The sequence below is a fragment of the Chiloscyllium plagiosum genome, unplaced genomic scaffold (assembly GCF_037043375.1).
Source record: "Chiloscyllium plagiosum isolate Xiang-an unplaced genomic scaffold, Cpla_swu_hap1 HiC_scaffold_32, whole genome shotgun sequence".
Taxonomy (NCBI): domain Eukaryota; kingdom Metazoa; phylum Chordata; class Chondrichthyes; order Orectolobiformes; family Hemiscylliidae; genus Chiloscyllium; species Chiloscyllium plagiosum.
Window position 1 is genome coordinate 18,258,138 of NW_028270170.1, and position 27,697 is coordinate 18,285,834.

General features: G+C 40.1%; 1 protein-coding gene across 1 annotated transcript in view; it reads right to left on the reverse strand.

Annotated features, from left to right (window-relative positions):
- Positions 1-2,830: 2,830 nt before the first annotated feature.
- Positions 2,831-27,697, reverse strand: part of LOC122539874 (ceramide synthase 6-like) — a 41,700-nt gene continuing 16,833 nt past the window's right edge. The window contains exons 6-10 of the mRNA XM_043675006.2: positions 18,861-18,953; positions 12,754-12,882; positions 10,005-10,111; positions 7,735-7,891; positions 2,831-5,876 (exon numbers count right to left, since the gene is read on the reverse strand). Coding sequence (XP_043530941.1) covers positions 5,790-5,876; positions 7,735-7,891; positions 10,005-10,111; positions 12,754-12,882; positions 18,861-18,953 — 573 coding nt within the window. The 3' untranslated portion in view covers positions 2,831-5,789. The remainder of the gene's footprint in view (positions 5,877-7,734; positions 7,892-10,004; positions 10,112-12,753; positions 12,883-18,860; positions 18,954-27,697) is intronic.

A 27,697-nucleotide genomic window follows, 5' to 3' on the forward strand; every position in this document is an offset into this window, starting at 1 on the left:
CAGATGCAGCTATTTTTAGCTGATCCCTCCCTTCAGCAGTGTTTCCCTTTTAAACTGAGAGCTCTCCCGATGGTTCTCCTGCCCCTCCTCCAGCTTCTGCTCTCCAACTCGCTGTTTCCAGTTGCCAGTCGACTTTAGTGTTGGAAAATACCAGAACGACCACAGCTGATTGTTTATTTAGTTGGTTCAATAGCTACGAAGCATGTTATACTGGTGATGATACAGTTGGAACAATCAGGAGATAGGCAGTCAAAAAAACTAAGTAGCGTAGTTTTTAGCAAATCTATTTTTGTCTATGGAACAGTGTCTTATGCTAGAATCATATAATGAAGTAAAATGCTATTTTGCATTGACTAGTAATTTACAGAGATGTGACCTCAGGATTCATCCCATGTATACATGCTGTGGACACATTTTTGTGGATAATCAGTGACACTGATTTTCATGGCTAAATTTTCTGAGATGGAATTCAAAGACTTGTGCTTCTCTGACTGTTCTTATCTGGCCTCAGCTCTCTAGGCCCTAAAAAATGGAATGTTCCAAAAAGGTTTCACCGCTATCCCCCTTTAAGACGCCTCTTGAATAACATTTTGACTAAGTAGCATCACCTCTCCCACTATCCTAAAGGAGCTTAATGTCATTTTTTAGAGACAAAATAAAACTACAGATGCTAGAATCCAAGATAGACAAGCAGCAGCGTGGAAGAACACAGCAAGGCAGACAGCAACAGGAGGTGGAGAAGTCAATGTTTCAGGTATAACCCTTCTTCAGGACTGAGGTTAAAGGGGGTGGGGGAGCAGAGTGGTGAGGTAGGGATAGGTGAACACAAGTAGGTTGATGGGAGGTTGATGGCTATAAGAGTCGTGAGAGGAATGGGAGGGGCTGGGAAGGGAGGTTATTATAAATTGGAGAACTCAATGTTGAGTCCTCTGGGCTGTAGGCTGCCCTGGCAGATGAGGTTTGTTCCTCCAATTTGCAGTCTTATTCGTTGTGGCAATGGAGGTGGCCAAGGATGGTCATGTCAGAAAGGGAGTGGGAAGGGGATTTAAAATGGGTGGTGACTGGGAGATCACATCAGCCCCTGCAGGCCCACCTGAGACACTCAGTGAAATGTTCCTATAGTTTAGATTTGGCCTATCCAATGTAGAGAAAACCACATTGGCAGCACCGGATACAGTAAACTAGGTTGGAGAAGAGGCAGATGAACCTCTGTCTCAACTGGAAGGACTGTGTGGGGCATGATGTGCTGGCAGGTTTTGCATTTTTCCAGTTGCAGGGGAAGGTACCAAGGGGTTGGTGGGGAGATTGGCGCAAACCAAGAATTGGCAAAGAGAACAATCCGTGCGGAAGGCAGAGAGGAGTGGGGAGGGAGAGATGTTCTTGGTGGTGGGGTCTAGTTGGAGTTGATAACCCAGGAGTTTGAGGGGGGAACTTGTGGGGAGAGTAGCACGAACCATGGAATATTCCTATTTTATTGCATCAGAACTGCTGTATAAATGTAATCTGTTGTTTCTGTGGTGTATGCACTGTTTTTACAAAATACAGCAGGCAATTGTCAGGAATCTAGCATCAAAATAACAGTTATCAGTACATGGTACCAGAGAAATTGCACCAGTGGTACCTCCACTACATCCTCTCGATTAATTTGAAGGACAATCAAATATGTTATTGTCACTGTTTAAGATAGCTCTGTAAGCAATCAGACATAACATTTGCTTAATCAGTTTAATGAACTTCATCCAGACGGCCAAAAATCATCTTCCTTGCCAGGTTTTGTTTCCCCAATTCACAAATTCTAAACAATGACTAAGAAACATTGAAACTCTTCTTGCAGTGTGCAGCATTGACCTTAATGGCAAAGACTAGTGGGAATTTGCTACCAATCATTAAAAAGGATGACAAATTATCCATCAAGCTACATCACTCTTTGAGACCAAGTGCTTTAATGAAGAGACAAAATGGAAGCAGAGCAAGAAATAAATAAAAGTAAACCAATGTTCCAGATCCCACTCACTGCCTTTTGGGATGACCTACTCCACGTGCCTGAAGATGTTACAACTCAGCCTGTTTAGTCACAACAGAAATCCACAATCTTGAGTAGACATCATCATGGGATTGAGGGTCAACTTCAAAGTAACTATGGGCAGTATAGTGGCTTAGTGGTTAGCACTGCTGCCTCACAGCACCAGGGACCCGGATTTGATTCCTGACTCGGACGATTGTCTGTGTGGAGTTTGTACATTCTCTCCATGTCTGCATGGGTCTCCTCTGGGTACACTGGTTTCCTCCCACAATCCAAAGGATGTGGAGGCCAGGTGAATTGGCATGTGCTAAGTACATTAGTCAGGGGTAAATATAAGGTAGGGAATGGGTCTGGGTGGGTTACTCTCCAGAGGGTCGGTGTGGACTTGTTGGGCCAAAAATCCTGTTTCCATACTGTAGGGAATCTAATTTAACAGTTTTGATCTGTTGCACTGAAGAGTTTGGTTGGGGGCTGGGGGGGGGGGGGGGGGGGGGTGGAGGGGGAATACAATTTCTGGGAAGTAGTTTTTTTTTAATTCTCCAATTCAGATGCATTATTGCACACCAATGGACCAAGTGGGACTTGAACCCAGGCCTCCTGGCTCAGAGATAGGGACACTATCACTCCATTTATACACTTAATTAGTAAATATAAGTATTCCTTCAGTCCCAGCAACATCCTGTCCAAAGATAAGACTACTGTTTATACTTCTAATTTGCTACCTGAAACTTGGAGCAGAGAGCACTCTGTGTGCTGAGAAAGTTTTATACACTGATAGCTTATACACCCAGATCCAGCAAAGGAGAGCAATATTGAGATCTTTAATTCTGTATATATATTTACAAGAGAGGATACAGTGCGAAATTTAGTCTAATTAATTAGTTTTGTGGCTAGAGATATGGCTGGTGATTTAAGCTGTCCCTAAAATTAATTATAAGAAGCTGACAGGTGTTCAACGATTTATCTAAACAAAAGAATTTTAAAATGCTTTACCACTTCTCCAAAATGTATGTCACCGCTGCTATTCATGACAGATAAACATATTCGCTCTCCATCTAACTAATCAAATTAGTATTTTCTTAATGGTGAAGGAGTAATAAATGTGGAGCAGCAATGGGATTTGGGCATCCATGTACCATAATTTTCACAAACTTGAATAGATATAAAAATAATCAATATGGCTAATATAATGTTGGCTCTTAAGGGAACTGGAATGTCAATGTGAGGAAGTGGTGTTTCAGGGGGCTTTTACAGAACTGTACTCAGTTCTCATCTAGAATATTACATTAAGTTTTGGGCACCATACATCAAGAAAGATGTTCGCCTTACAAGGTTATAACACAAATTTCTCAAATTATACTAGAGTTTAAAGGTTTAAAATGAGGAATAATTGAAAAGCATGATGTGCACTTCCTAGAGTTCAGAAGGTCAAGGGATGATCTAGGGCAGCAGGTCAGGCAGCATCCAAGGAGCAGGAGAATCGACGTTTCGGGCATAAGCCCTTCTTCAGGAAAGATTCTCCTGCTCCTTGGATGCTGCCTGACCTGCTGCGCTTTTCCAGCAACACATTTTTCAGCTCTGATCTCCAGCATCTGCAGTCCTCACTTTCTCCAAGGGATGATTGCGTCAAGGTGGTTAATATGATAAAAGGATTTGATAGGGCAGATGCAGAAAATGTATTTCCTTTGGTGAGGGAAATCCAAAACAAACAGACACACTTGTCAAATTAAAATTATGTTTAAGAATAAAAATCAAGTCACATATTTGTACACAAAGAAAAGTGGAAATCTTTAACTCTTTGCCCAAATGACTCTTAATGCTGGGTCAATTGAAACTTTCAAGACTGAGACCTAGAGTGTTTTTTTTAAGTGAGTGTATGAAGGGACAGAGACAAGTATTCAGGTGAATGAGCTGAGGTGTAGATCAGCCTTGATTTAATTGACTGGTGGGACAGGTTTCAAAAGGCTGAAAGACATACTCCAGTTTCTATTATTTTCAAGATGCCAGCCCTATTACTTTGAAACAATTCCAAGATTACATCATACATAATTAGCTGTTTTCTGCTTTCAAACAGGTCCCATTTAAAATGAGAAAAATCTTGAAATGCAAGATTTCAGACTCTATTAACGCATTTGAAGCATTGCCTTTGGTTAATCATCAGTGTATCCATTTTGCTGTTATCTCATTCACTGCTGAAATATATAAACCATTCAAAGTTCGTGAGAAGATTTGTAGCTCAGGTGCTCGTTGTTGTGGTTCTGTTCGCCGAGCTGGGAATTTGTGTTGCAGACGTTTCAATCAATAAGCAATCAACCTAGACCCAATATACCAACCACTGCAACGGACAGCTGGAACTGACAACCGGAAGCGGCAGATTCAAACCACTACAAATGCCGGAGGAAAGATCACAGAAGCGCTTCACAGGAGGCTCCCAAGCACTGAGGATATCACCTAGACAGGGGACGAAACGTCTGCAACACAAATTCCCAGCTCGGCGAACAGAACCACAACAACATCTATAAACCATGTTGTCCCAAGTTCCAGCAAACTATCAAGAAGCAGCCATTTTCTACATTGTCAGTGAGGAAGTGACATCTTATTACTGTTTTAATCATATGGGCAATGGCATTTTGTGAAGCCCTGTAGAGCTGGTTGGTTATCAACTTAAAACAGATGCTGCTGGACCTGTGTTTGTAGCATATTTGAATTTATTCTAACAACCTTACGCTTTGCACAAGTATTTTGATGCATCTTCATAGCCCAATGATAAATCTAAAGGCTCTTTCTATACTCAGAACTTATTTCATCTCATATACAAGTTTGACTTATCTTTTAGTTCTCAAGAGTAAAAAAGCACTGGACAACTGTGCCCCATTTGAAAACTAAAATCCATGAAGAGCAAGAAGTTTACATGAAGCACAGCCACAGGTCTTTGAGAGATTCTATCATTTGTGTGACTTAGCACACAATTATCTGAATGCAGAGAATTTCAGAAAAATTGCCTTTGTCAGGGTGCCTATTTGCAAAAGGAAAGTGCCCAATGCACTGGAGTAGATTTCGGAAAACCTAATTATTTTATCCTATCAATTCCAAAAATAGTTATAAATTTTTGAATAACATTTCCTTTTTTTCAGCTGAAGGATATCAAACACATTGGAATGCAGTTCCACAGACACTGATTACACTTTGGTTTAGAAAGTCAGCACTTTTTGCTTATGTTTAAAATTGTGCCAGATATCTAATCAACTCCTGACAGAAAAGCAGCTTCATATTTTGCTCATTCAACATTTATTTTCCAGGACTAGAAACTTCACCTATATTCCTACCCTATTCAGTGCAGTGAACCTATTTCATTTATCTTGAAATTGTATTTTTCTGATGTAAAGTTTCAATTTCAAAACTCAATTTTACTTTATTCAAATTATAAAGTTTGATTGTGTTGTTTAAAAATAGCATGCCTATGAGTTTATTTTTAGAAATGAAGTCAGAAGTGTTCACTCATGCTAAAATATCCTCGCCTTTTTATCATTTCGGTCTTACCAGTGAACAGTATAATACTCTGAACTAGCAAATATCATAATTATAATTTTGATAGATTTATGTAAACAGTCCACAATAAATCATTTCTAGCCAATTATGTCACAAATGCACATTTTGCACAGCAGAGAAGTTTTTTTTTTAAATAAAATGCTTCCTGTTTCTTTTGCAGCTTGGACTTGCATCCTGAGAAACTGTAGAATTTCTTGGTCAGTCACTTTAAAGTCTATTATGATGTTTTCGCATGAGCATTTTGTTCAGATTGATCCTCATCATCTGAGCTGCTGTCCACATCACTTCGATCATCTTTAGACACCTAACAATCAGGAAAAAACACAACATTTTGGTTCAATGAAGGATGCTTACTTCCTCCAGTTCAGAATGTTCCAAAAGCAACTTTCCATTGTTTGTTGTTGCCTATTGCAAGGGAAATGGAATATAAAGTTGAAATGTTTTGTTACAGTATTATACAGCATTTGTGAGGTCACCTTTGTGTACAGTTTTGGTCTTCTCATTTAGGAAGATGTAAACGTATTAGAAGCAGTTCAGAGAAAGTTGACTTAACTGATACTTGGGACGAAAAGGGTTATGTATGAGGGAAAGTTGGATAGGTTAAGCCTATAATTTTTGGAATCTAAAAGAATAATATGATCTTACCAAAACAGACAAGATCCTGAGAGAACTTGACAGAGCAGTTACTACAAGGATGTTTACCCTGGCAGAGAAACTAGAACAGGGATACAGTATGAAAGTAAAGGATCTCCCATTTAAGGCAGAAATGAGAAGAATTTCTTTTCTCTCAGGGGTCACAAGTTCTCTTCCTCAAAGAGTGGAGGTGGGGGTGGGGGAATATTTTTAAAGACAGAGGTAGAAAGATTCTTGATTATGTTTAACTCGGATAGATGGGCACTCGGAGTTGAGGCCACAATCAGATTAGCCATGATTTTATTGAACATTGGAGCAGGATTGAGGAGCTGAATAGCTGATTCTTGCTCCTTATTCGTATGCCTGCATGATCATGTCAGAGATATTCTGCGCCATTTTCTATATATATCTCAGGATAACAAGGTGTACTTATACTGTTGCTTTTGGATGGATGTAATTGAACTCTTAATGTACCTTGTTAAAAATGGCAATGAACTCTAGGGCCAATAAGAGTTCCAATTTCCAACTATACTAAATGTAAACAGTGGAACAGCGTCTCCAGGAGATATTCTCACTCTCTTGGGCTTTGCTTTGGATGCAATATAGCACCATTTTAGTATGAAGGCAGTTTTCTTTTTTTAATTACAGGGCATCCTACTAAACACCGTGAGAGTTTTCAAACTGAAATTTGATTTTAACACAAGGCCAGAACCAGGAGGAACAACAGCTGTCTCCAACATTATGAATCAGATAGCTGGAAAGACAGTGGAAGATAATGTGATCTTTAATTGCTGCAGGGATGACATGGTTGACAAATCACACATTGGAGTTGCTGTCACAGAGAATATAATTTGTTTAGTCAGGGCAAGCTTAGTACTATGAAAATATTCTATAAGATATTTGAAACATAGTTTAGGACAGAATCAACATGAAGTTGGAAGTGTCGAATTTACCTTCCACAATGATCCTGGTGTAGCAAATAGTCATAGCTTGAAATAATACAGCATAGCATCATTTGACATTGTGACCAGATCTGGCAGTGAACAACTTTATTGATTGTGCATCAGGAAGTCAAGTTCACAGCCTTCTGAGTTGAATTATGGTTGTACTGGATAATGATTGGTAGTATGTCAAAAACGCAATGATCTCAGCACTGAGATGAAGTGTTAGACACTTTTGACACTGGGAAACAAAAATTGAATTAAACGTCTTCCATTGCCCAATATATTTCATTGTAAGCAAAAGCATTTACTTTCTTTCAAAAGAAAGAATGATAAACTCACAAAAATCCAACCAAATTTGATCCAACAGAAAATGCTAGAAATACAAAGCAGATGTAGCCATGAACAGAGTTAATATTTCAAATCCATGACCATTCACTCTGCAAAGGATTTTCAGTTTTATTGTGGATGTCCAGCATTTGCAACGCTTTGCTTTGGCTTCAATTAAACCAATTTTATATTGTTGACAACACTGTCTGTCATGCTCTTAATTATAATCTACTGAAAATGATAAGTTCAGGGGTTTACCTTTCCTTTATGAAATGCTTTAAACACCATACGAATGATTAGATGGGACCAGTAGATGTGCATAATCAGCAGCGTGATAAGAAGAAGATTAATAAAGCCCCAGATTTTGAAAGGTCCTATGATCTCCCAGCTTTCATAAAACACAGATCTGATGCTCCTGTAAAACAAAAAATACACATTGCTCGGCTGACAAGCTGTGTGTGTAATATTTAAAAAATGAAAACAAATTTGAATCATACATTATGAATGGGGGAAGAGGTATTCATTATTTGGGTAATAAGCTAGTGAGTGAATCACTTGCCTTTGAAAAATTATTGAAATCAGAGCAAAAACGTCAGGCACTTTAATGACAGGCAACATGCCCTGCTAGATTACCACATGGGTAGTAGGAATTAAAATCTACCCAATTATTTGTCCCTTGCTAATTGCAGGATAGAGTGGACTGGCAGTATGCAGTCCCAAAAATACTCGTGATCCCAAGTGAAGCTCACTTAACAGTGTCAGTTGGAAAGTATCTTTAGTTAGAATTATGTAAATTAACTCAGTAAAATTAGCAAACAGTGAAATTATGTCATCAGATGCATTCTTTGGAGACAGTCAAGAACTTGGTAGAAATAGTTCAGAAGACTGTTGAAAGAAATAGATATACCCTTTTTGTGCAATAAAAAACGCTATACATTCCTTTTCCACTCATTTATAGATCTCTTGCCACCTCAGCTGCTGAAAGCATGGGATACATAGATTCCTTATAATAGCTTCTCAAAGACATGTTAGACAACTTAGTCAGGAATAGCAAGGCTTGGTCAAATTGAAGACCTCAATAGCAGGATAAGTGAGACACAGAGAAACTCAACTAGCTGAGGCATATGAGGCAGTCCAGGATTTTGAATTCCTGAATGTAAATTTTGCAATCACAATCTTCAAATTACTGAGCAACATTTAAATTTAACACCCTCTATATGAAAACAAGTAGTCTATCAGAACACAAGCCACAGAAATCAACTTGAACCTTTTCCTCTTCGATGATGTGGATAAAATACACCAGTCATACATGGTGTGCTACTGCTCCTAACTTTGGGAATGTTTAATCCAAAGTTTTCCCTACTGTTATTTGCAGTAGAGAACAATTTCCTACGTTTGTTAAGCGAATTATTGACCTGTTATACTCAAAATCATGGCTCACTACAGATAGTAAAGTGGAATTTGTTTCTTCATGAAATTTCTCCCTCAATCCAAAATAGTAATCTAAGTAATAATACTGTTGCAATGTCATATGAAAATATATTTTTGCTATTGTTACTTTTTTTTCTACAGAAGAGCTTTGGCATGTCCAAATATTCATGAATTTTAACCTAAGGCAATGTTTGCAATCTTATTCAATCTTATCACATGCATTCATCCAAATTATTTTTTTAAAGTTGGTTGTAATTAAACTGGGGAATACGGTGGATGACAACTTAACAAGCTGAACTGAAATTTCTTCCTGCTTTACAATGGAGATGGCAACTCATTTATGTTATTATGCCACCACGAATAAACAGAGTATTTAGTATTTTGAGCTTTTAAATTTCAATTTTCCCGGAGTCAATGAAAACTGGCTGTCTTTTACTAATTTGTTCACTGAATCAGAATCACTGTCAAGGCTGTTGTCATCCTTTTCTTCCCCCAAAGTTAAAGTACAAATGAGAGGATCCCAGGTTCAATTCCCAGTCTGTGCTGAGTTATCTGATTTCAACATTAGCTTGAAAGTTGTTTTCAGGAACACTGGATAAGCTCAGCATATCTGGCAGCATCTTTGGGAGAAAAACAGAGTTAATGTTGAGTCCAGAACTCTGATAAAAGGATCACTGGACTTGAAATGTTAACTCTTTCTCTCACAGATCTGCTGAATTACTCCATCACTTTGTTTTTCCTTCAGATTACAAGCATCTGCAGTTCTTTATTTAATTTAAGTTATCAGCCTTGGTTGCTGGAAAGTTGACGTAAATGGATATTGGGTGAAGTCCTGATGTCAAAATAATGCAAACAAACAATCTGTCAATATTCATAGTATGGGCTCTGGAATGTACATTTGGCTGAGGTATCACAGCGTAACTGGAGTTTATGATTTCCAATATATGAGTCAACACACTCAAGAGAAGAGGGGGAAGAACAAAGCAAAATACATGTACATAAAAGAAAAAAGGCAACCATTTCATTAGAAAACCTTACCTCTCCTTAAATCAAAAGAAACTAAGCTTATCTATACAAATAAAGAAATGGTTACTTACATGAGGGGGTATATTACCAGACGGGTTACAATGAAGACCACAGCAAACATCAAGAAGAAAATGTTACAGAGTGTTTGCCATTTAGCATAGTTTGCCATTTTAGCCAGCTGTATTTAAAAGGAAGTAGTAATTAGTGGTTTGACCATAATCAGTAAATTTGTAAGAAAATTGTCCACGCCCACACAAACATACAACTTGCAGGAAGTAGTCATTCAACAGGCAAGTTATCTATATGCTTACCTTAAACAATGAAACTGTACATTTCACAATTCTATTGATAAACTTTTGGGTCAAGATGATGCTTTAACTGTTTTTCTCCACAGATGTGTTCTAACCTGCTATTTTCAGCATTCTGTTTTTATAAGGTGGTTTCCAGTGACATTTACAGATAATGGTTGATTCAACACTACAACTGATTTGCCAGAAGGAACTTTCTTATTTTAAGTGTAAGACATCCACTCTCACTCAAAGTTAAAGGTTTTGTACCCAGCCTAGATATAACTTAATGGCAATACTTATCATTAATCAAAATGACTACATCACTTTCTACTGAATCACTTATACTATTCTAGACTTGCCTGGTTGATACAGCATAGAATCAAAAATTGAAACTAACCAGAGTTAAATTACAGAATTAACAGTGCATTAAGTCTTAATAAGCTTCCCCAGAATCTGAGTATTACATCACAGAAAGAGGACCATCAGCACATCAACATCACACCAATTTCAAGAACTATCTACTCTAATCCCCATACTTGGTCCATAGCCTTGTGTGCTATGGTGCTTTAAATGATCCTCTATGTACTTTTTCAATGTTATAATGGTTCTTGCCTTTCTCCATCCTGTGATTTCCAATTATGCATGGCCCTGTACGTGAAAACATATCTTCTTAAATCCCCTATAAACCTCCTCTTCCTTACTTTAAATCGGTGACTCCTCATAACTAACCGTTCTGCTAAGGGAAAAAGTTTATCGCTATCAATCCTATCTGTGCCCTTCATAATTTTGTAGAGCACGATCAGGGTTGCCTCTCAATCTTCTCAGTTCCAAAGAAAACAACCTGAGCCATTATAGTTTCCCTTCATAGCTGAAAAGCTACAGCCCTGACAACATCCTGGTGAATCACCTCTGCAACTGCTCCAGAGTAATTACTTCCTTTCAATAGTGTTGTGACCTGAACTACACACACTACTCCAGGTGTCGCCTAACCAATGTCCTATACAGCTTCATCATAACCTCCCAACTCTTGTATTCTATTAGCTTTGTATTCTTCCTTGCATTTCCTTGTTGTTACATTACTAGTTATTCATACCTCAATTTTTCCACTTTGCTCTTGATGTTCACACTCTTAATTTCACAAATTTCTTTAATTCCTAACATTTTGCTTCTCATTTATTGACATTCATCTACCTTCTTTTGCCTAAAGTGGAATTTTCACAAGTTCTCCATTGTGAAACATGCCTGGAATCTTTGTTCAATCTTTCTTCTCAACATTTCTCTAGAATCCCAAAATCCCTCTAACTTTTGAATACTGCGCTCATTCTAGTGAGGATCTTATGATAGTTGAACATGTGACCCCTCTGTGATTTTTAATCTTTAATCCCTGCAATGCATGGCATTGACAAATCGTTCTCATTTCTATGTCTATAAAGTTTATCAATAATATGATGATTAGCCTTCCGAGGTTTCTCGTCTGCATTCACATTGTTCTAAGTGTGTTTTTTCCATCCTATTTTGTTAAATTGATGCTAACTGCACAATTCCATTCTCCAACCTAAACATTTTACACAATCTTTTTCAAAAAGGCAATCTGGTTCATCTTGCCAAGTACTTTTTTTATTCCTGCAATCAACTATTTTTTAAATACAAATCACCTAATCATAGAGTAAGGTACAGGATGAGAAAGCGTTGTTCCAACTCTGCCATCAGAAAGGCATGCTGTCACATTCTAATTTCCTTCTTGACATTTGTGCCTGCTAAGGTCACATCTACTTAATGACACTATCAACATTTGGGATGGGAGCCCATATCCTCATCCTTAACTGTAAGCAGTTGTAAATTCGACATCACTGCACTTCAGTGAGAGAACATGGGCCTTGGAATTTTGGGACTAATGGATTTTGTAGGAATGCAGGTAATAAAGGTATAAAAAGATTGAATGAATAAGGTAAAAATAAAATAGCACGTAATATGGTGTTAGAACGCAGACTGCTTCACTCTACAGGTAGCTTTGGGACTTCATTTAAATTGGCTAAGTATTTGAAAAGGAAGGGTAGAAAGAGTATAGGAAAACAGGCTAAAGTGTATAATTTACCTTTGAAACACAGGCCTATGTCAAATCCCATCTGCTTCAGTAGTGTGTAATAACATTTGAGTAGATTGATTAAAAAATGTAAAACTTCAATGGGATAATTTGCAGAGGAGAGGAAATATTGGTATAGTTTGATAAGTCAGTGGTCTTGTTTTTCATTGTTAATTCTAACGATTTTTTAAAAAGAAAATAATATCATCAGTTTAACTGAATGAAAGCACACACCACAGGCCTGGTTACATTTGAATCTGCTATTTTTAACAACAGTTTTGAAGAACTGTTTTCATCACCACATTGTAAGTTAATCGCATAATTACCTGGGTAATGGATATCTTTGTTGGATTATCTACATTGTAAGAATCCAAGTATGTGGCTTAGCTGGTACATATTAACTGATTAAGAAATGTTATATTTTCAAAGCACATTTCTTACACCTACCTCTAAAACAATGTCAGCTGCGTCATGCAACAGAAGAACAATGGCTCCTGCCCGTGTCATGTTGGCAACATACGCAATTGTAAGTAGCAGAATGGTGACATGATGATGGATACACATGACAACAAAATCCTAAAAATAAAGAAGTGAAAGGCAACCTGCATCATTTGGATCTTGTCTCATTTCAATCCATTCCTTGCCTTAATCTGGCTTATTTAGTGGTGTTCCACTGGTATTATAATCTGTAGACTGCAGTCCCAGCTAAGGATACACAAGCTTGTGACCAGTACTCTCTCTTTTGGCCCAGATGGATTGGAGTCATTAACCAGGAATTTGACACAATACCTAGATAGCATTATATTTGAGTGACAGAGGGATGCTGCATTATCTGATGGTCCACTTTTCTGAATTCTCAGAATTGTATGGACAATCCTTTAACTAAAAGCAAAATTCCATCAGAGTGCTGGTGATACAAATTCAATAGATGCTACCAATGATACACATCCCAACTTTTCTTCAATTCTCATGTTACAGTACACCAGAGTACACGAACAAACCAGAGGGTAATACACATTTTGTTTGTTGGAGAGGAGGAGGATCTTTATTAAAAGAAAGTGGAACAAGTATCAGTTAAAAGTATAGTATTTGTTTAAAAGAATAATGTTTTTGTTCGACATTCTGAGGATAACACTCAATTCTTCAGTTTGTGTTTTGTTGTCTCCTGACCATTTTTTCTCTCATCTCACCAAAAATTCAAACGTCCCTGCTTATCTCCTGCAGGCAGTGACATGATAGGATAATAGTTTAACATGCAATTTACACAAGCATCAGAAATAGGAGGAGGCCATTTAGCTCCTCGGGCTGCTCATGGCGAATCTGATTGTGGCTTTAATTTTACTTGTCTGCCCACCTTCCGTCTCAAAAATCTATCTAATGCAGCCTTGTATATACAACTGTGACACAATCAGTCAAGTATGAACAGGATGTATTTGAGCGAGGCTGAGTTTCTACTTGTCACAGAAATCCTGACCAAATTTTCTAGCCCATGGGTCAACAACATAATGGATACATAATATAATCAAGTCTTCCTCAAATGGCTATGTATTTGAGTTTCCTACAAAACAGGAATCCTGCCTGCCTTTCTCTCCATAATCCAAATGCACTGTGCTGTTCAGGCTGAGATCTGCTAATCTACAGGTCAGGGATTAGCCTGGGTTGTCCCTGGTCTGTAACAATTAGCACAGCAATGGGATTTGGTTAAATTCTCAATAATAAAATAAAAGCAAACAAATTTATTTTGAGGAATGTACTGAATTTCCAAACATACGCAGCTCCATTCCATTTGTGTGGAGATATAGGCAATGGTTTAAAATTTTGTGGTAAAATGCAAATTTGTAGTTTACTTGTAGTTTACTTCTCTGGGCATTAAAATGTTGCAGAAAGTGAACACATTGTGGAGACTGTACACATGTCATTTCTAATCTGTATGCTGTTGAGGCAGGAGCTTGTGAACTGTCAGCTACAGATAGGAACCTTGGACTGTGGTACGTGTCATGAAGAGTGCACATAATGGGACAAGTGTTACAGAATGTAATAGTCTGGTTTGTAAATTAAGTTTTCTTTTTATGGGAAGTATGCTTTATGATAAAGTAGTGGCATTTATTTCATATTTTGACACTTTTAGCTAATCCAAGATTTACTGTGATGCATAATTTGTATTCGATGAAGAGCCTAAATGGGCCAATACTACACTAGTCACCTTTCATAAACAGGTTTCATTGCTTTCTACCATGCTGTAATCAATAATAGCTGTTTAAACACCAACAATGCAGAATCACAATCTGGAGAAACAATAAGGATTACCCAAAATAATTCCCAGATTAAATATCAAACTTATTTTTCGGTGTCTCTTTTACCTCTATGTCCAGCACCATAATTACAATTTGAGGTATTACTTCCTTCAATAGCACCTTCCCAAATCTGTGACCCCCTAGTACCAGGAAAACAAAGGCAACAGATGCACGGGAGCACAATCAGCTGCTTGGTCCCTACTAACTGCACATCATCAGGACTTTGAAGTGTACTGCCATTTTTTCACTGGTGCTGTGTCAAAATCCAGGAACTCCCTTCCTAACAGCACTGATCATACTTACACCCGGGGGACTGCAGTGGTTGAAGAATGTGATTGATCATCACCTTCACAAAGGCAATAAATGCCTGCCGAGTCAGCAATAAACACATCCCATGAACAGATTTTAAAAACTAGGAATAGATCCCACTTACAGAAACAACCACATTAATAAATATGTTCTCATCTATAACTACAGGTGAGGTACCTGATGATTGGAGGGTGGCTAATGTTGTACCTTTGTTTAAGAAAGGTTGTAGGGAAAACACAAGAGACTATAGAATGGTGAGTCTGACTTTGGTTAAAGGTAAATTGTTGGAGGTGACTATAAAAGAGGCAGTATTTATGGACATTTAGAGATGCAAAATATGAATGGGAGAGTCAGCATGATTTTATGTGAGGAAAATTGTATCTCACAAACTTGATTGAGTTTTTGAGGAAGTTACCAAAAACGTTGATGATGGCAGACCAGTAGACTTTGTTTATTCAGATTTTAGTAAAGTCTTTGATGAGGTTCTGCATGGTAGAATAAGTGGTAAAGTCAGATCACATGGGATTCAGGGTGAGCTTGCTAATTGGATACATAATTGGCTTAATTGCAGGAGACAGAGTAATGGTGGAGGGTTGCTTTTTAGACTGGAGGCCTGTGACCAGCGATGTTTTGGGTCCTCTTTTGTTTGTCATCTATATAAATGATTTGGATGAGAATATAGAAGGCATTGTTAGTAATCATGTGGATGACAACAAAATCAGTGGCACAGTAGATAGTGAAGAAGGTTTTAAGATTACAAAAGGATCTTGATCAAATGGGGCAATGGGCTGTAAAATGGCAGATGGAGTTCAATCTGGATAAATGAGAGGTATTGCATTATGGTACAACAAACAAGGGTAAGGCTTATACAATTGATGGTAGGGCCTTAGGTAATGTTGTAGAACAGAGTGACCTAGGGGTAGAGGTAAATAATTCTTTAAAGTTTGCGTCACATATAGACAGGATGGTTAAAAAGGTTTGGCACACTTGCCTTCATTGCTCAGTCCTCTGAGTATAGGAGGTGGGATGTTATGTTGACGTTGTACAGGACATTGGTGAGGCCTCTTCTGGAAAACCGAATCCAGTTTTGCTCACCCAGTACAGGCAAGATGTTGTCAAGCTGAAGAGGGTTCAGAAGAGATTTAACAGGATGTTGCCAGGTATGGAAGGTTTGAGTTACAAAGGAAGGCTGACTGGGCTGGGACTTTTTCACTGGAGTGTTGGAGGTTGAGGGGTGACATGATAGTAGTTTATAAGATAATGAGAGGTCTAGATAGAGTTGTTAGGGAGTTTCAAGTCTGGAGGAACATTTTTAAGGTGAGAGGAGAGAGATTTAAAAAAGCAGAGGCAAATATTTTTACACAGAGGGTGGTTCGCATGTGGAATGAACTTCCTGAGGAAGAGGTGGATGTGGATACAATGTTTAAAAGACATTTGGATAAATACATGAATAGAAAAGGTTTATATAGATATGGGCCTGGAGCAGGTAGATGGGACTAGTTTAGTCTGGGATTATGTTCAGCATGGACTGGTTGGACTGAAGGGTCTGCTTCTGTGCTGTTTGACTCTAACTCTAAATGAGAATAAAATGAATTCAAAAACTAAATTTTGCAAATGTGGTGCCACTGTTTTAAAAAAGGAGGTAGACAAAAGGCTGGTAACTAAAGGTCAGATATCTTAAAACTTCTGAGTTGGGGAAAATGCTTGAATCTATAATCAAGGAAGAAATAGCGAGACATCTGGATAGAACTGTCCCATTGGGCAGATGCAGCATGAGTTCATGAAAGGCAGGTCATGTTTAACTGAAATTTACTGGAATTCTTTGAGGACATTACAAGCACAGCGAACAACAGGAAACCAGTGGATATGATGTATCTGGGAGTTCCAGAAGGCATTAGACAAGGTGCTGCACAAAAGGCTGCTGCACAATATAAAGGTGCGTGATATTATGGGTAATGTATAAGCATGGATAGATGATTGGTTAACTAACAGAAAGCAAAGAGTGGTGATAAACGGGTAGTTTTTGGCTGGTGATCAGTGGCTAGTGGTGTGCCTCAGGGGTCAGTGTTGGGACCACAATTGTTTACAATTTACATAGATATTATAGAGTTGGGGATTAAGTGTAGTGTGCCAGAGTCTGCAGATGTTACTAAGATGAGGGGGGGGTGGGAGAAAAGAGTGCAGACAACGCAAAGTTTGCAGAGGGATATACATGCTGAGTGGGCAAGGATCTGGCAGATGGAGTACAATGTTGGTAAATGTGAAGTCATCCATTTTGGTAGGAATAACAAAGCAGACTTTATTAAAATGGTGAAAAATTGCAGCATACTGCTCTGCAGAGGGATGTGGGTGTCCTTATGCATGTATCACAAGAAGTCGGTTTGTAGGTGCAGCAGGTAATTAAGAATGCAAATACAATGTTGTCCTCATTGCTAGAATGATGGAGTTTAAAATAGGAAGGTTATGCTGCAGTGTATGGGTGCTGGTGAGGCCACACCCAGAGTACTGTATACTGTACAGTTTTGATCTCCTTACTTGAGAAAAGATATACAGCACTGGAGGGGGTGTGCAGAAGATGTTTACTACACTGTTTGCAGAGTTCAGAGGATTGACTTCTGAGGAGAGATTGAGTAGACTGGGACAGTCCTCATTGGAATTTAGAAGAATTGGTGGGGGGAAAGAGAAGAGAGGCAGAAAGAAGTGAGGAGTTTGTTTCCACTGGTGGATGGAACTAGAACTAGGGGACATGGCCTCAAAATAAGGGGGAGCAGATTTAGGACTGAGTTGAAGAGGAACTTCTTCTAAAAGGGTTGTAATACTGTGGAATTTCCTGCCCAGTGAAGCAATTGAGGCTACCTTGTTGAATGTTTTTAAGGCAAAAGATAGATTTTTGAACAGTAAAGGAATTAAAGGGTATAGTGAGCAGGGAGCAAGTGTAACTGAATCCATGATAGATTTATTGAATGCTGGCCTACTCCAGATGCTACTCCAGCTCCTATTTCTTATGTTATTATATTACATTTTTAAATAAATTTCATAATTAAAGGATGGTTACATTTTAACTTAATAAATCAATGAAGCACTAATTTCCATAAAAACATGATTAACACTGATTTTATTTATGATTATATCCAAACCATGAAAAGCATGCTCAACACCCATCAAAAAAATTTGCATTTATATAATTCTCATGATAACAGAATGTACAAAAGCACTTTACAGCCAACTTTCGAAGTGTAGTTACCCTTGAAATACAGCAGCCTGTTACTCTTGAGCCAACTCCCAAAAATGGCAATATAATAAATGACCAGCTATCTTTTGGAATGTTGACTGGTGATAAATATCAACTCTCCTAGTTGCTCTTCTTCTATATAGTCCCATAGGACCTTTTATGTCCACCAGATAGCAGATAGGACTGCATCCAAAATAGTACCTCAAACAGTGCAGCACTCCTTCAGAATGCACCATCGTGTCAACCTGATTTTTGCGCTCAAATCATGAAATAGAACTTAAATTCACATCTTCTGACTTCAAGGCAACAGCACTACCAAATGAGTCAGTTAACATTCCAATACAAGATACAAAATAATGCATTACCTGGTCCACTGTTCACTTATATACACCCAATGCATAAATATGACATTGGATCCCTGCAGCACATCCTCCTATGCTTTCCTTTCTAAAAACTATTGCTCTACCCAATTTCAATAGTGCCTTCAATGTGCTGTCTATTTCTCTCCGATTTTGATACCAACTTTACCGTAAGCCCAATCAACAAGGGGGTAATTGAGGTGAGCTGGACAATATATCCCATTATGTATTGGGAAAACAGGTTTGAACTGTCATTTCAAAACCAGACACCTTCAATATGTCGTCATCTTGGCTATTAGTTTGTATGAGATATCAATATGTGCACATCGTCGTATGTCCAGAGGTCACTGGTAGACTTACCTTTCTTTTAACATCAAAAAACTGTGAAAATATCAGTGATCCATAGAAAGCAAATTCCATCATGTAGTGTATGTAGATTTGAAACGAAAGTTCCTGCACAAAAGGGAAGGAGACAGGATTTAACTTTTGGTCCTCTAACAAATATCCTTTGAGTGATGAAAATTTTTTTCCAACTATTTCCTTTTTCAAGCTACCGGCTTTTTTGTTTTAATACCCTGCCCATCTAGTGGAAACTTCCTATAAATTCATTGAAGACATCCACAGAGATCCTGATTGTTGAATCTGCTTTACTCAGCAGGCAAGGAAGGTACCTGCCAAAAACTAACCGAGTTAAACATCAGGGTTTGTATTACCTATTTGTAAAGGATAATCACCAAAATGTTAAACCATAAGTGGACCACAAACCTGCTACTCTGCTCAGTTTTGTTTTGACTTCTGGTTGTATAATACTGGACCATTCTCAAACTTAGACTGAAAAACTTTGAAACTTTATACCAGTTTTCAATTTTCTCTTTAAATGCTGCACATTTCAGGGAGTGGGGCCAATCCTGGTACTTTTCCACTCATTGAACCCATCAAATAGAAAGTCAAAAGTTAATGTAAGTGCTCCGTTCAGTGGTCTAAAAATGCAGCTTTATCCAAGAGCTTTATTCAATTGTTGCACGTCCTGTCTTTGAGCTGGATTTAAGCCCCAGATCATGATTTCTTTGAGCTCAATGATTTATCAATCTCGGTACTGGATGAACTTAGAGGCAGATCATCTGCTGTCCTTAGGAATGGATAACTCTGGAGATATCTGGCTCTTTAGGGACCAAATCATCTCAGTCCAGAATGGCTGATTCCTTGTTCTAATTCAAAATAATTCTCATAATTAAGTTGGTGCAGAGCTGAGAGATTATTATAAAGATGCAAAATACTGCATATGCTAGAAATTTTAAACAATAACAGGTGTGGAGAAACACAACACGTCTGGCAGTATTTGTGGACAGAGAAACAAAGTTAACTTTGAATAAGATTGGATTCTTCTTCAGAACTCAAATTATCTGAAAGAATATTACATTATTGAAATTACCATGCAACAGAGGAGATATTTAGGATGCCCTGACCAGGTGATCAGATCTATAATGATGCAAACTTTTTAATTTTCTAATCTCTGGAAAACATAATTCATCAATTTAACTGCTGCTTTCCCTGTCATCAAATTGTCTCTCTCCCTTTGTCAATTATGGAGAGTTTTATTTGTTGCGCTGCACTCACTAGAAAATGGCTGAGCTCATTAAATCTAGAAAAGTAATGGTTGGTAAAGTGAAGACTTTTTCACACCAGCTCAAGTGGACTCAAACACATTTTTACGACAAAGCAAGGTTAACCCATCTTTTGGATGTTGGTCATTGAAGTGAAGAAAGCTGAATATGTTTAATATTCTTCGATTTTGCACTTTGAGCAAATGTATTATCAGATATATACCAAAGAATGTTTATTTATTCTATAGTGAGTAGTTTGGCCACAACTAAATAGAACATAGAAAAGTACAGCACAGAACAGGCTCTTCGGCCAAGGATTAATCCTATCTAAAATAAAATAATCTAACCTATGCACCCTCAATTCACTGCTGACTATGTGCATGTCCAGCCGTTGCTTACATGTCCCTAATGATTCTGCTTCCATCACCACCGAAACGTTGATTCTCCTGCTCCTCGGATGTTGCCTGACCTGCTGTGCTTTTCCAGCACCACACTCTCATGCTGGAAATTCTAGCAAACATTAAGATTGTTAAGTCCCCAGGGCCAGACCAGATTTATCCTAGGTTGCTCTGGGAAGCGAGAAAGGAGGTTGCTAACCCACTTTGCTTCCTCTCTCTCCACGGGAGTCGCACCAAAGGACTGGAGGGAGGTAAATGCTGTTCCTCTTTTCAAGAAGGATAATAGGGAAATCCTTGGCAATTACAGACCAGTCAGTCTTACATCTGTGGTCAGTAAGGTTTTGGAAATAATTGAGGGACAGAATTTATGACTATATGGAAAAGCACAGTGTGATTAAAAGCAGGTCATGCCTCACAAATCTTATTGAATTCTTTGAGGAGGCAACGAGACAGGTTGACAAAGGTCGGGCAGTGGCTGTGGTGTATATGGACTTCAGCAAGGCATTTAATAAGGTTCCCCATGGTAGGCTCATTCATAAAGTCAGGAGGTATGGGATTCAGGGAGATTTGGCACTCTGGATTCAGAATTGGTTGGCTGACAGAAGGCAGAGAGTGGTTGTAAATGGAAAGTATTCTGCCTGAAGGTCAGTGGTGAACGGTGTCCCACGGGGCTCTGTTCTTGGGCCTCTGCTCTTTGTAGTTTTTATAAATGACTTGGATGAGGAGGTTGAGGGGTGGGTTAGTAAATTTGGTGATGACACAGAGGTTGGAGGTGCAGTTGGTATTATCAAGGGCTATTGCAGGCTGCAGCGTGACATTGACAGGATGTAGAGCTGCACTGAGAAATGGCAGATGGAGTTCAACCTGGATAAATGTGAAGTGATGCATTTTGGAAGGTCGAACTTGAATACTGAATATAGGATTAAAGACAGGATTCTTGGCAGCAGGACCTTGATGTTCAAGTGCATAGATCCCTATGTTCAAGTTGCCAACCAATCGATAGGGTTGTTAAGAAAGCAGGAGAAAGTGAGGTCTGCAGATGCTGGAGATCAGAGCTGGAAATGTGTTGCTGGAAAAGCGCAGGTCAGGCAGCATCCAGGGAACAGGAGAATCGACGTTTCGGGCATAAGCTCTTCTTCAGGAATGAGGAAAGTTTGTCCAGCAGGCTAAGATAAAAGGTAGGCAGGAGGGACTTGGGGGAGGAGTGTCGGAAATGTGATAGGTGGAAAGAGGTCAAGGTGAGGGTGATAGGTCAGACTGGGGTGGGGGCGGAGAGGTCGGGAAGAAGATTGCAGGTTAGGAAGATTGCAGGTGCTGAATTCGATGGATTTGACTGAGACAGGTGGGGGGAGGGGAAATGAGGAAACTGGTGAAATCCGAGTTCATCCCTTGTGGTTGGAAGGTTCCTAGGCGGAAGATGAGGCGTTCTTCCTCCAACCGTCGTTTTGTTGTGGTCTGATGATGGAGGAGTCCAAAGACCTGCATATCCTTGGTGGAATGGGAGGGGGAATTGAAATGTTGAGCTACAGGGTGGTTGGGTTGGTTGGTCCGGGTGTCCCAGAGGTGTTCTCTGAAACGCTCCGCAAGTAACCGGCCTGTCTCCCCAATATAGAGGAGGCCACATCAGGTGCAGAGGATGCAATAGATGATGTGTGTGGAGGTGCAGGTGAATCTGTGGTGGATATGGAAGTTTCCTTTGGGGCCTTGGAGGGAGGTGAGGGGGGAGGTGTGGGCGCAAGTCTTGCACCTCCTGCGGTTGCAGGGGAAGGTGCCGGGAGTGGAGGTTGGGTTGGTGGGGGGGTGTGGATCTGACGAGGGAGTCACGGAGGGAGTGGTCTTTACGGAAGGCTGATAGGGGAGGGGAGGGAAATATATCCTTGGTGGTGGGGTCCGTTTGGAGGTAGCGGAAATGACGGCGGATGATGCGCTGTACATGGAGATTGGTGGGGTGGTAGGTGAGGACCAGTGGGGTTCTGTCCTGGTGGCGGTTGGAGGGGCAGGGCTCAAGGGCGGAGGAGCGGGAAGTGGAAGAGATGCGGTGGAGGGCATCGTCGACCACGTCGGGGGGGAAATTGCGGTCCTTGAAGAAAGAGGCCATCTGGGCTGTGCGTTTTTGGAACTGGTCCTCCTGGGAGCAGATGCGGCGGAGTCGAAGGAATTGGGAGAATGGGATGGCGTTTTTACAGGGGGCAGGATGGGAGGAGATGTAGTCCAGGTAGCTGTGGGAGTCGGTCGGTTTGTAGTAGGTGTCCGTGTTGATTCGGTCGCCTGAGATAGAAATAGAAAGGTCGAGGAAGGGGAGGGAGGAATCTGAGACTGTCCAGGTGAATTTGAGGTCGTGGTGGAAGGTGTTAGTGAAATGGATGAACTGTTCAACCTCCTCGTGGGTGCACGAGGCGGCGCCAATACAGTCATCGATGTAGCGGAGGAAAAGGTGGGGGGTGGGGCCAGTGTGGTTGCGGAAGATGGATTGTTCCACATATCCTACGAAGAGGATTAAGAAAGCATGTGGTGTTTTGACTTTCATTAACAGGGGGATTGAGTTTAAGAGCCACAAAGATTTGCTGCAGCTCTACAAAACCCTAGTGAGACCACACTTGGAATATTGTGTCCAGTTCTGGTTGCCCTATTATAGGAAAGATGCGGAGGCTTTGGAAAGGATGCAAAGGAGATTTCCAGGATGCTGCCTCGACTGGAGGGCTTGTCTTACAAAGACAGGTTGACTAAGCTTAGACTCTTCTCTCTGGAGAGAAAGAGGAAGAGAGGTGTACAAGGTAATGAGAGGCATAGATACAGTTGATAGCCAGGGCACAATTGACTTCCACGAGGGGTCATAGTTTTAAGGTGTTAGGAGGAAGGTATAGAGGACACGTCAAAGGTAGGTTCTTTACGCAGAGATAGACTAACTCAAACTTTAAAGATGTTCTTCAGACTTTTTTTCCTTCATGGAATGTGGGTGTTGCTGGAAAGGCTAGCGTTTGTTTCCAACCTTAATTACCCTTGAAACCAAAAGGTTTGGGAGGTCATTTCAGAGGCAGTTAAGGCAATCACATTGCTCTGGGGCTGAAGTAACATATAGAGTCGAAATGGGTGGCAGTGGAAAAGCACAGCAGGTCAGGCAGCACCCGAGGAGCAGGAGCGTCAATGTCTCGGGCATAAGCCCTTCATCAGGAATGTGGAGGGGGAAATGGGGATGAGGAATAAATGGAGAGGTGGGGCAGGCAAAACCAGGTGGGAAAACAATACATGGATGCAGTTGAGGTTATTCTGATAGATTGGTGGGGAGGGTGCAGGTAGGTGGTAAGGAAAATGGACAGGTAGGACAGGTCAAGAGGGTGGTGCTGAGTTGAAGGGTTGGATCTGGGATGAGGTGGGGTGGGGGCGGGGTGGGGTAGAGATTTGGAAACTAGTGAAGTTGAAGCCAAGTGGTTGAAGGGGCCCAAGGCAGAAGATGAGGCATTCTTCCTCCAGTTGGCAGTTGGTTTTGATTTGGCAGTGGACACAGCCTAGGACTTCCATGTTCTTAGGGGAGTGGGAACGGGAGTTGAAATGGTTAGCCACAGGGCAGTGGGTTGTTTGAAGGGTGTGTCCTAGAGATGTTCACTGAAACACTCCACATGTTGGCATCCTGTCTCCTCGATGTAGAAACCATATCGAGAGCAACTGACGCAGTAGATGATGTGAGTGGATGTGAAAAGATCCTTTGGGGCCTTGGATGGAGGTAAGAGTGGGTGCAGGTTTTAATCTTGTGTGGCAGCAAGGGAAGGTGCCAGGTGTGGAGGGTGGGTTGGTGGGGAGTGTGGACCTAACAGAGTCATGGAGGGAATGGTCTCTGCAGCATGCAGATAGGGTTTTAGATTACATTAGATTCCCTACAGTGTGGCCCAACAAGTCCACACCGACCCTCTGAAGAGAAACCCACTCAGAACCATTCCCCTACATTCATCCCTGGCTAATGCACCTAACACTACGGGCAATTTAGCATGGCCAATTCACCTAACCTGCACATCTTTGGACTGTGGGAGGAAACCGGAGAGACACGGGGAGAATGTGCAAACTCCACACAGACAGTCACCCAAGGCTGGAATTGAACCTGGGTCCCTGGCGCTGTGAGGCAGCACTGCTAACACTGAGCCACCGTGGTAGGGTCAGACGGTAGGTGATGGAAATGGCAGAGGATAATGCGTTGTATCTGGAGATTAGTGGGGTAGAAGGTGAAGTCCAGAGAGTTTCTATCCTTGTTGCAGTTGGTGGGGTGGGGATCAAGAGTGGAGGTGAAGGAAGTGGAGGAGATGTGCTGGGGGGTATTGTTGATCACTTGGAAGGGAAAATTGCAGTCCCTGAAATAGGAGAACATCTGGGATGTCGCGGAGTGGAACTGCTCCTCCTGGGAGCAGGTACAGTGGAGGCAGAAGAATTGGGAGTAAGGGATCGCACTTGTGGTGTAGTCAAGATAGTCGATGGGATTGAAATAGACGCCTCTGAGTCAGTCACTGGAGTTGGAAACAGACAGGTTGAGGAAGGGGAGGGAGCCATCAGAGATGGTCCATGTGAACTTGAGGTCAGAGTGGAAGGTGTTGGTGAAGTTGATGAACCATTCAACCTCCTTGTGGCACCAATACAATCATCGATGTAGTGGAGGAAAAGGTGGGGATGGTGCTGGTGTAACTACGGAAGATGGATTGTTCCATGTACCTTGTGAAGAGGCAGGCATAACTAGAGCTATGTTGGCCAGACAGGGTAAGCTTAGTGAATTTCCTCTCCCAAAGGAGAGTAGCGAAGCAGATGGATATTCTGAACAAATCGACAATGTTTACTGAGACTAGTTTCAATTTTCAAAAGATATTAATTTAGTTTCCTCTAGCTGCCATTATGGAATTTGAACTCGAGTTCTCAGTGCATTAGCCTACGCCTCTGGATTCCTAATATTCAAGAAAAGTCCTGGAAAATCTCAGCACGTCTGGCAACGTCTGTAGAGAAAAAAAACGTTAACAGTTCAAGCACCATAAGATTTTTATTCAGAACTGAAGAAAGCTAGAAATGTTTTGGATTTAAGCTATTGAAAAGATGGGCAGGGGAGAAGGGGTAAATGGAACACAATGTCAGGTCAGGGAAACGCTAGAATGAGAAAAAGATAAGAAATCAAAGCTGCCATAGTACAAATAACCAAGGAAATGGTAATGGTTGTCAAAAAGCAACAAAGCATTGGTTTAGAGAAGGTGTTGATGGCAAAATAAAAGTGAGTTCTGACTAAAAACAAGAGTATGAAAATATGATGCATAAATTGAAGGAGAAATGAAAAAAAGCTTTCAAAACAGCAGACAGAGTTCATGGTCTAATGTTGCTGAACTTTATGTAGAATCCGAAAAGGGTGTAAAATACCTAACTAGAAAATTAGCAGCTGTTCCTCTAGTTTGCACTGGATCACTCAAAACACAGAACAGAAATGTGAGTGAGAGAGCCAGATGAGTGTATCGAAATGGCAAATAACTGAAAGGTGATGTCATGTTTGTGGACTGAACAGAGGTGTTCCACAAAGCAGTCATTCAGTCTGCACTTGGTCTCTCCAATGTAGAGGAAATTGAACTGTGAGCAGCAAATTCAGCAGACTAGATCGTAAGTACATGTAAATTGCTGCTTCACCTGGGAGGAGTATTTGGAGTTTTAGACAGTGAAGTTGGGGGAGAGAATTCTCTGCATTATTTATTCTGTGAAATTATCACTGCACCATATCTCCACAGAACTTCATTCATGTACAAAAATCAAACTAAGTAACAAATACTGTATTCTGAAAATTTGAAAATAATTGCTGCCATTTTTAAGTAAGAATGCATTGAAAAACTTCAAAATATTTTAAGAATTTGTTGAAACAATTGAGTGAGGTTGGCACAAAAATGAACCTTACTCCATCCTTTCAAATGAGAATATAAAGCTGTTCTCCTATTGGGTGTATGCAGTGAACTCATTTTCTTTCTGGTCAACCCAAATTCTAAGGTTGGAGTTGGATAAACTCGTCAGACAGGTAGACTTATCAGAAGAAATATCAAAAAAAAATGACAGCTTTATGTTGGTGGTTGCTCAAACATGAAAGTAGACATAAGTTGAGAGTGCAATTACAAACAAATGGTTAAGTACAGCTAAAATTATTTGTTTTGTAGAATATTAAAAAGAATACAATGAGCATAAATATCAGTTAAGAAAAAGGTTAAGAAATTATTAAATACAGAAAATTTCTGTAAGATAATACTGTCTTGCATATACAATTGAGAAGAATGTAGTGTTTAGATTAGATTAGATTAGATTCCCTACAGTGTGGAAACAGACCCTTCGGCCCAACCAGTCCATACCGACTCTCCAAAGAGTAACCCACCCAGACCCATTTCCCCTCTGACTAATGCACCTGACACTATGGGCAATTTAGCATAGCCAATTCACCTGACTTGCACATCTTTGGAATGTGGGAGGAAATCGGAGCACCTGGAGGAAACCCATGCAGACACGGGGAGTATGATGGTGCAAAAGAAAACCGAAGAAGTGTTTGCAGCCATCTTCAAACAGAAGTGCCAAGTGGATGATCCATCTTGGTCTTCTTCTTAGGTCCCCAGCATCTCAGTTACCAGGCATCAGTCAACTTGATACACCACATATGGTATCAAGAAATAACTGAAGGCAGTGCTTGTGAGAAAGTACAGAAGAGTTACTAGGATGATGCAATACATACATGAATACGCACATTGAGACAGAACTGCAGGCTCGATGTTGGGAAAAAAAGCTGAGGGTGACAGAATGGAGATATTTTAAATTATCAAATGTTCTGAGAGGTTGGAAGCAAGGATAGTATTTCCCCTTTGTGATGACTTGCCACAGCTACAGCAATCGATACAAGATGGTGCAACTCGAGGCAATCAATAGGAGAGTCAGCAAGAATTCCAATAGAGAATGGAGAAGAAATATCTTCACCCAAAATGTGCTGAGAACCTGGAACCTTTGATGACAGGTTGTGCTTAACATTAACCTTTTTAAGATCTATTCAAGGAGAGACTGTACAAACATATAAGGGAGAAGAAAATTATAGGTGACAGATTTAGATCAAGAAAGATGGGAGGATGCTCTGCTGGAACACAGTTTAATTGGATTGAATGGATATGCTACACAGAAACAGACCATTGTGTAAAAAAAGAACTGAAGAAGGCTG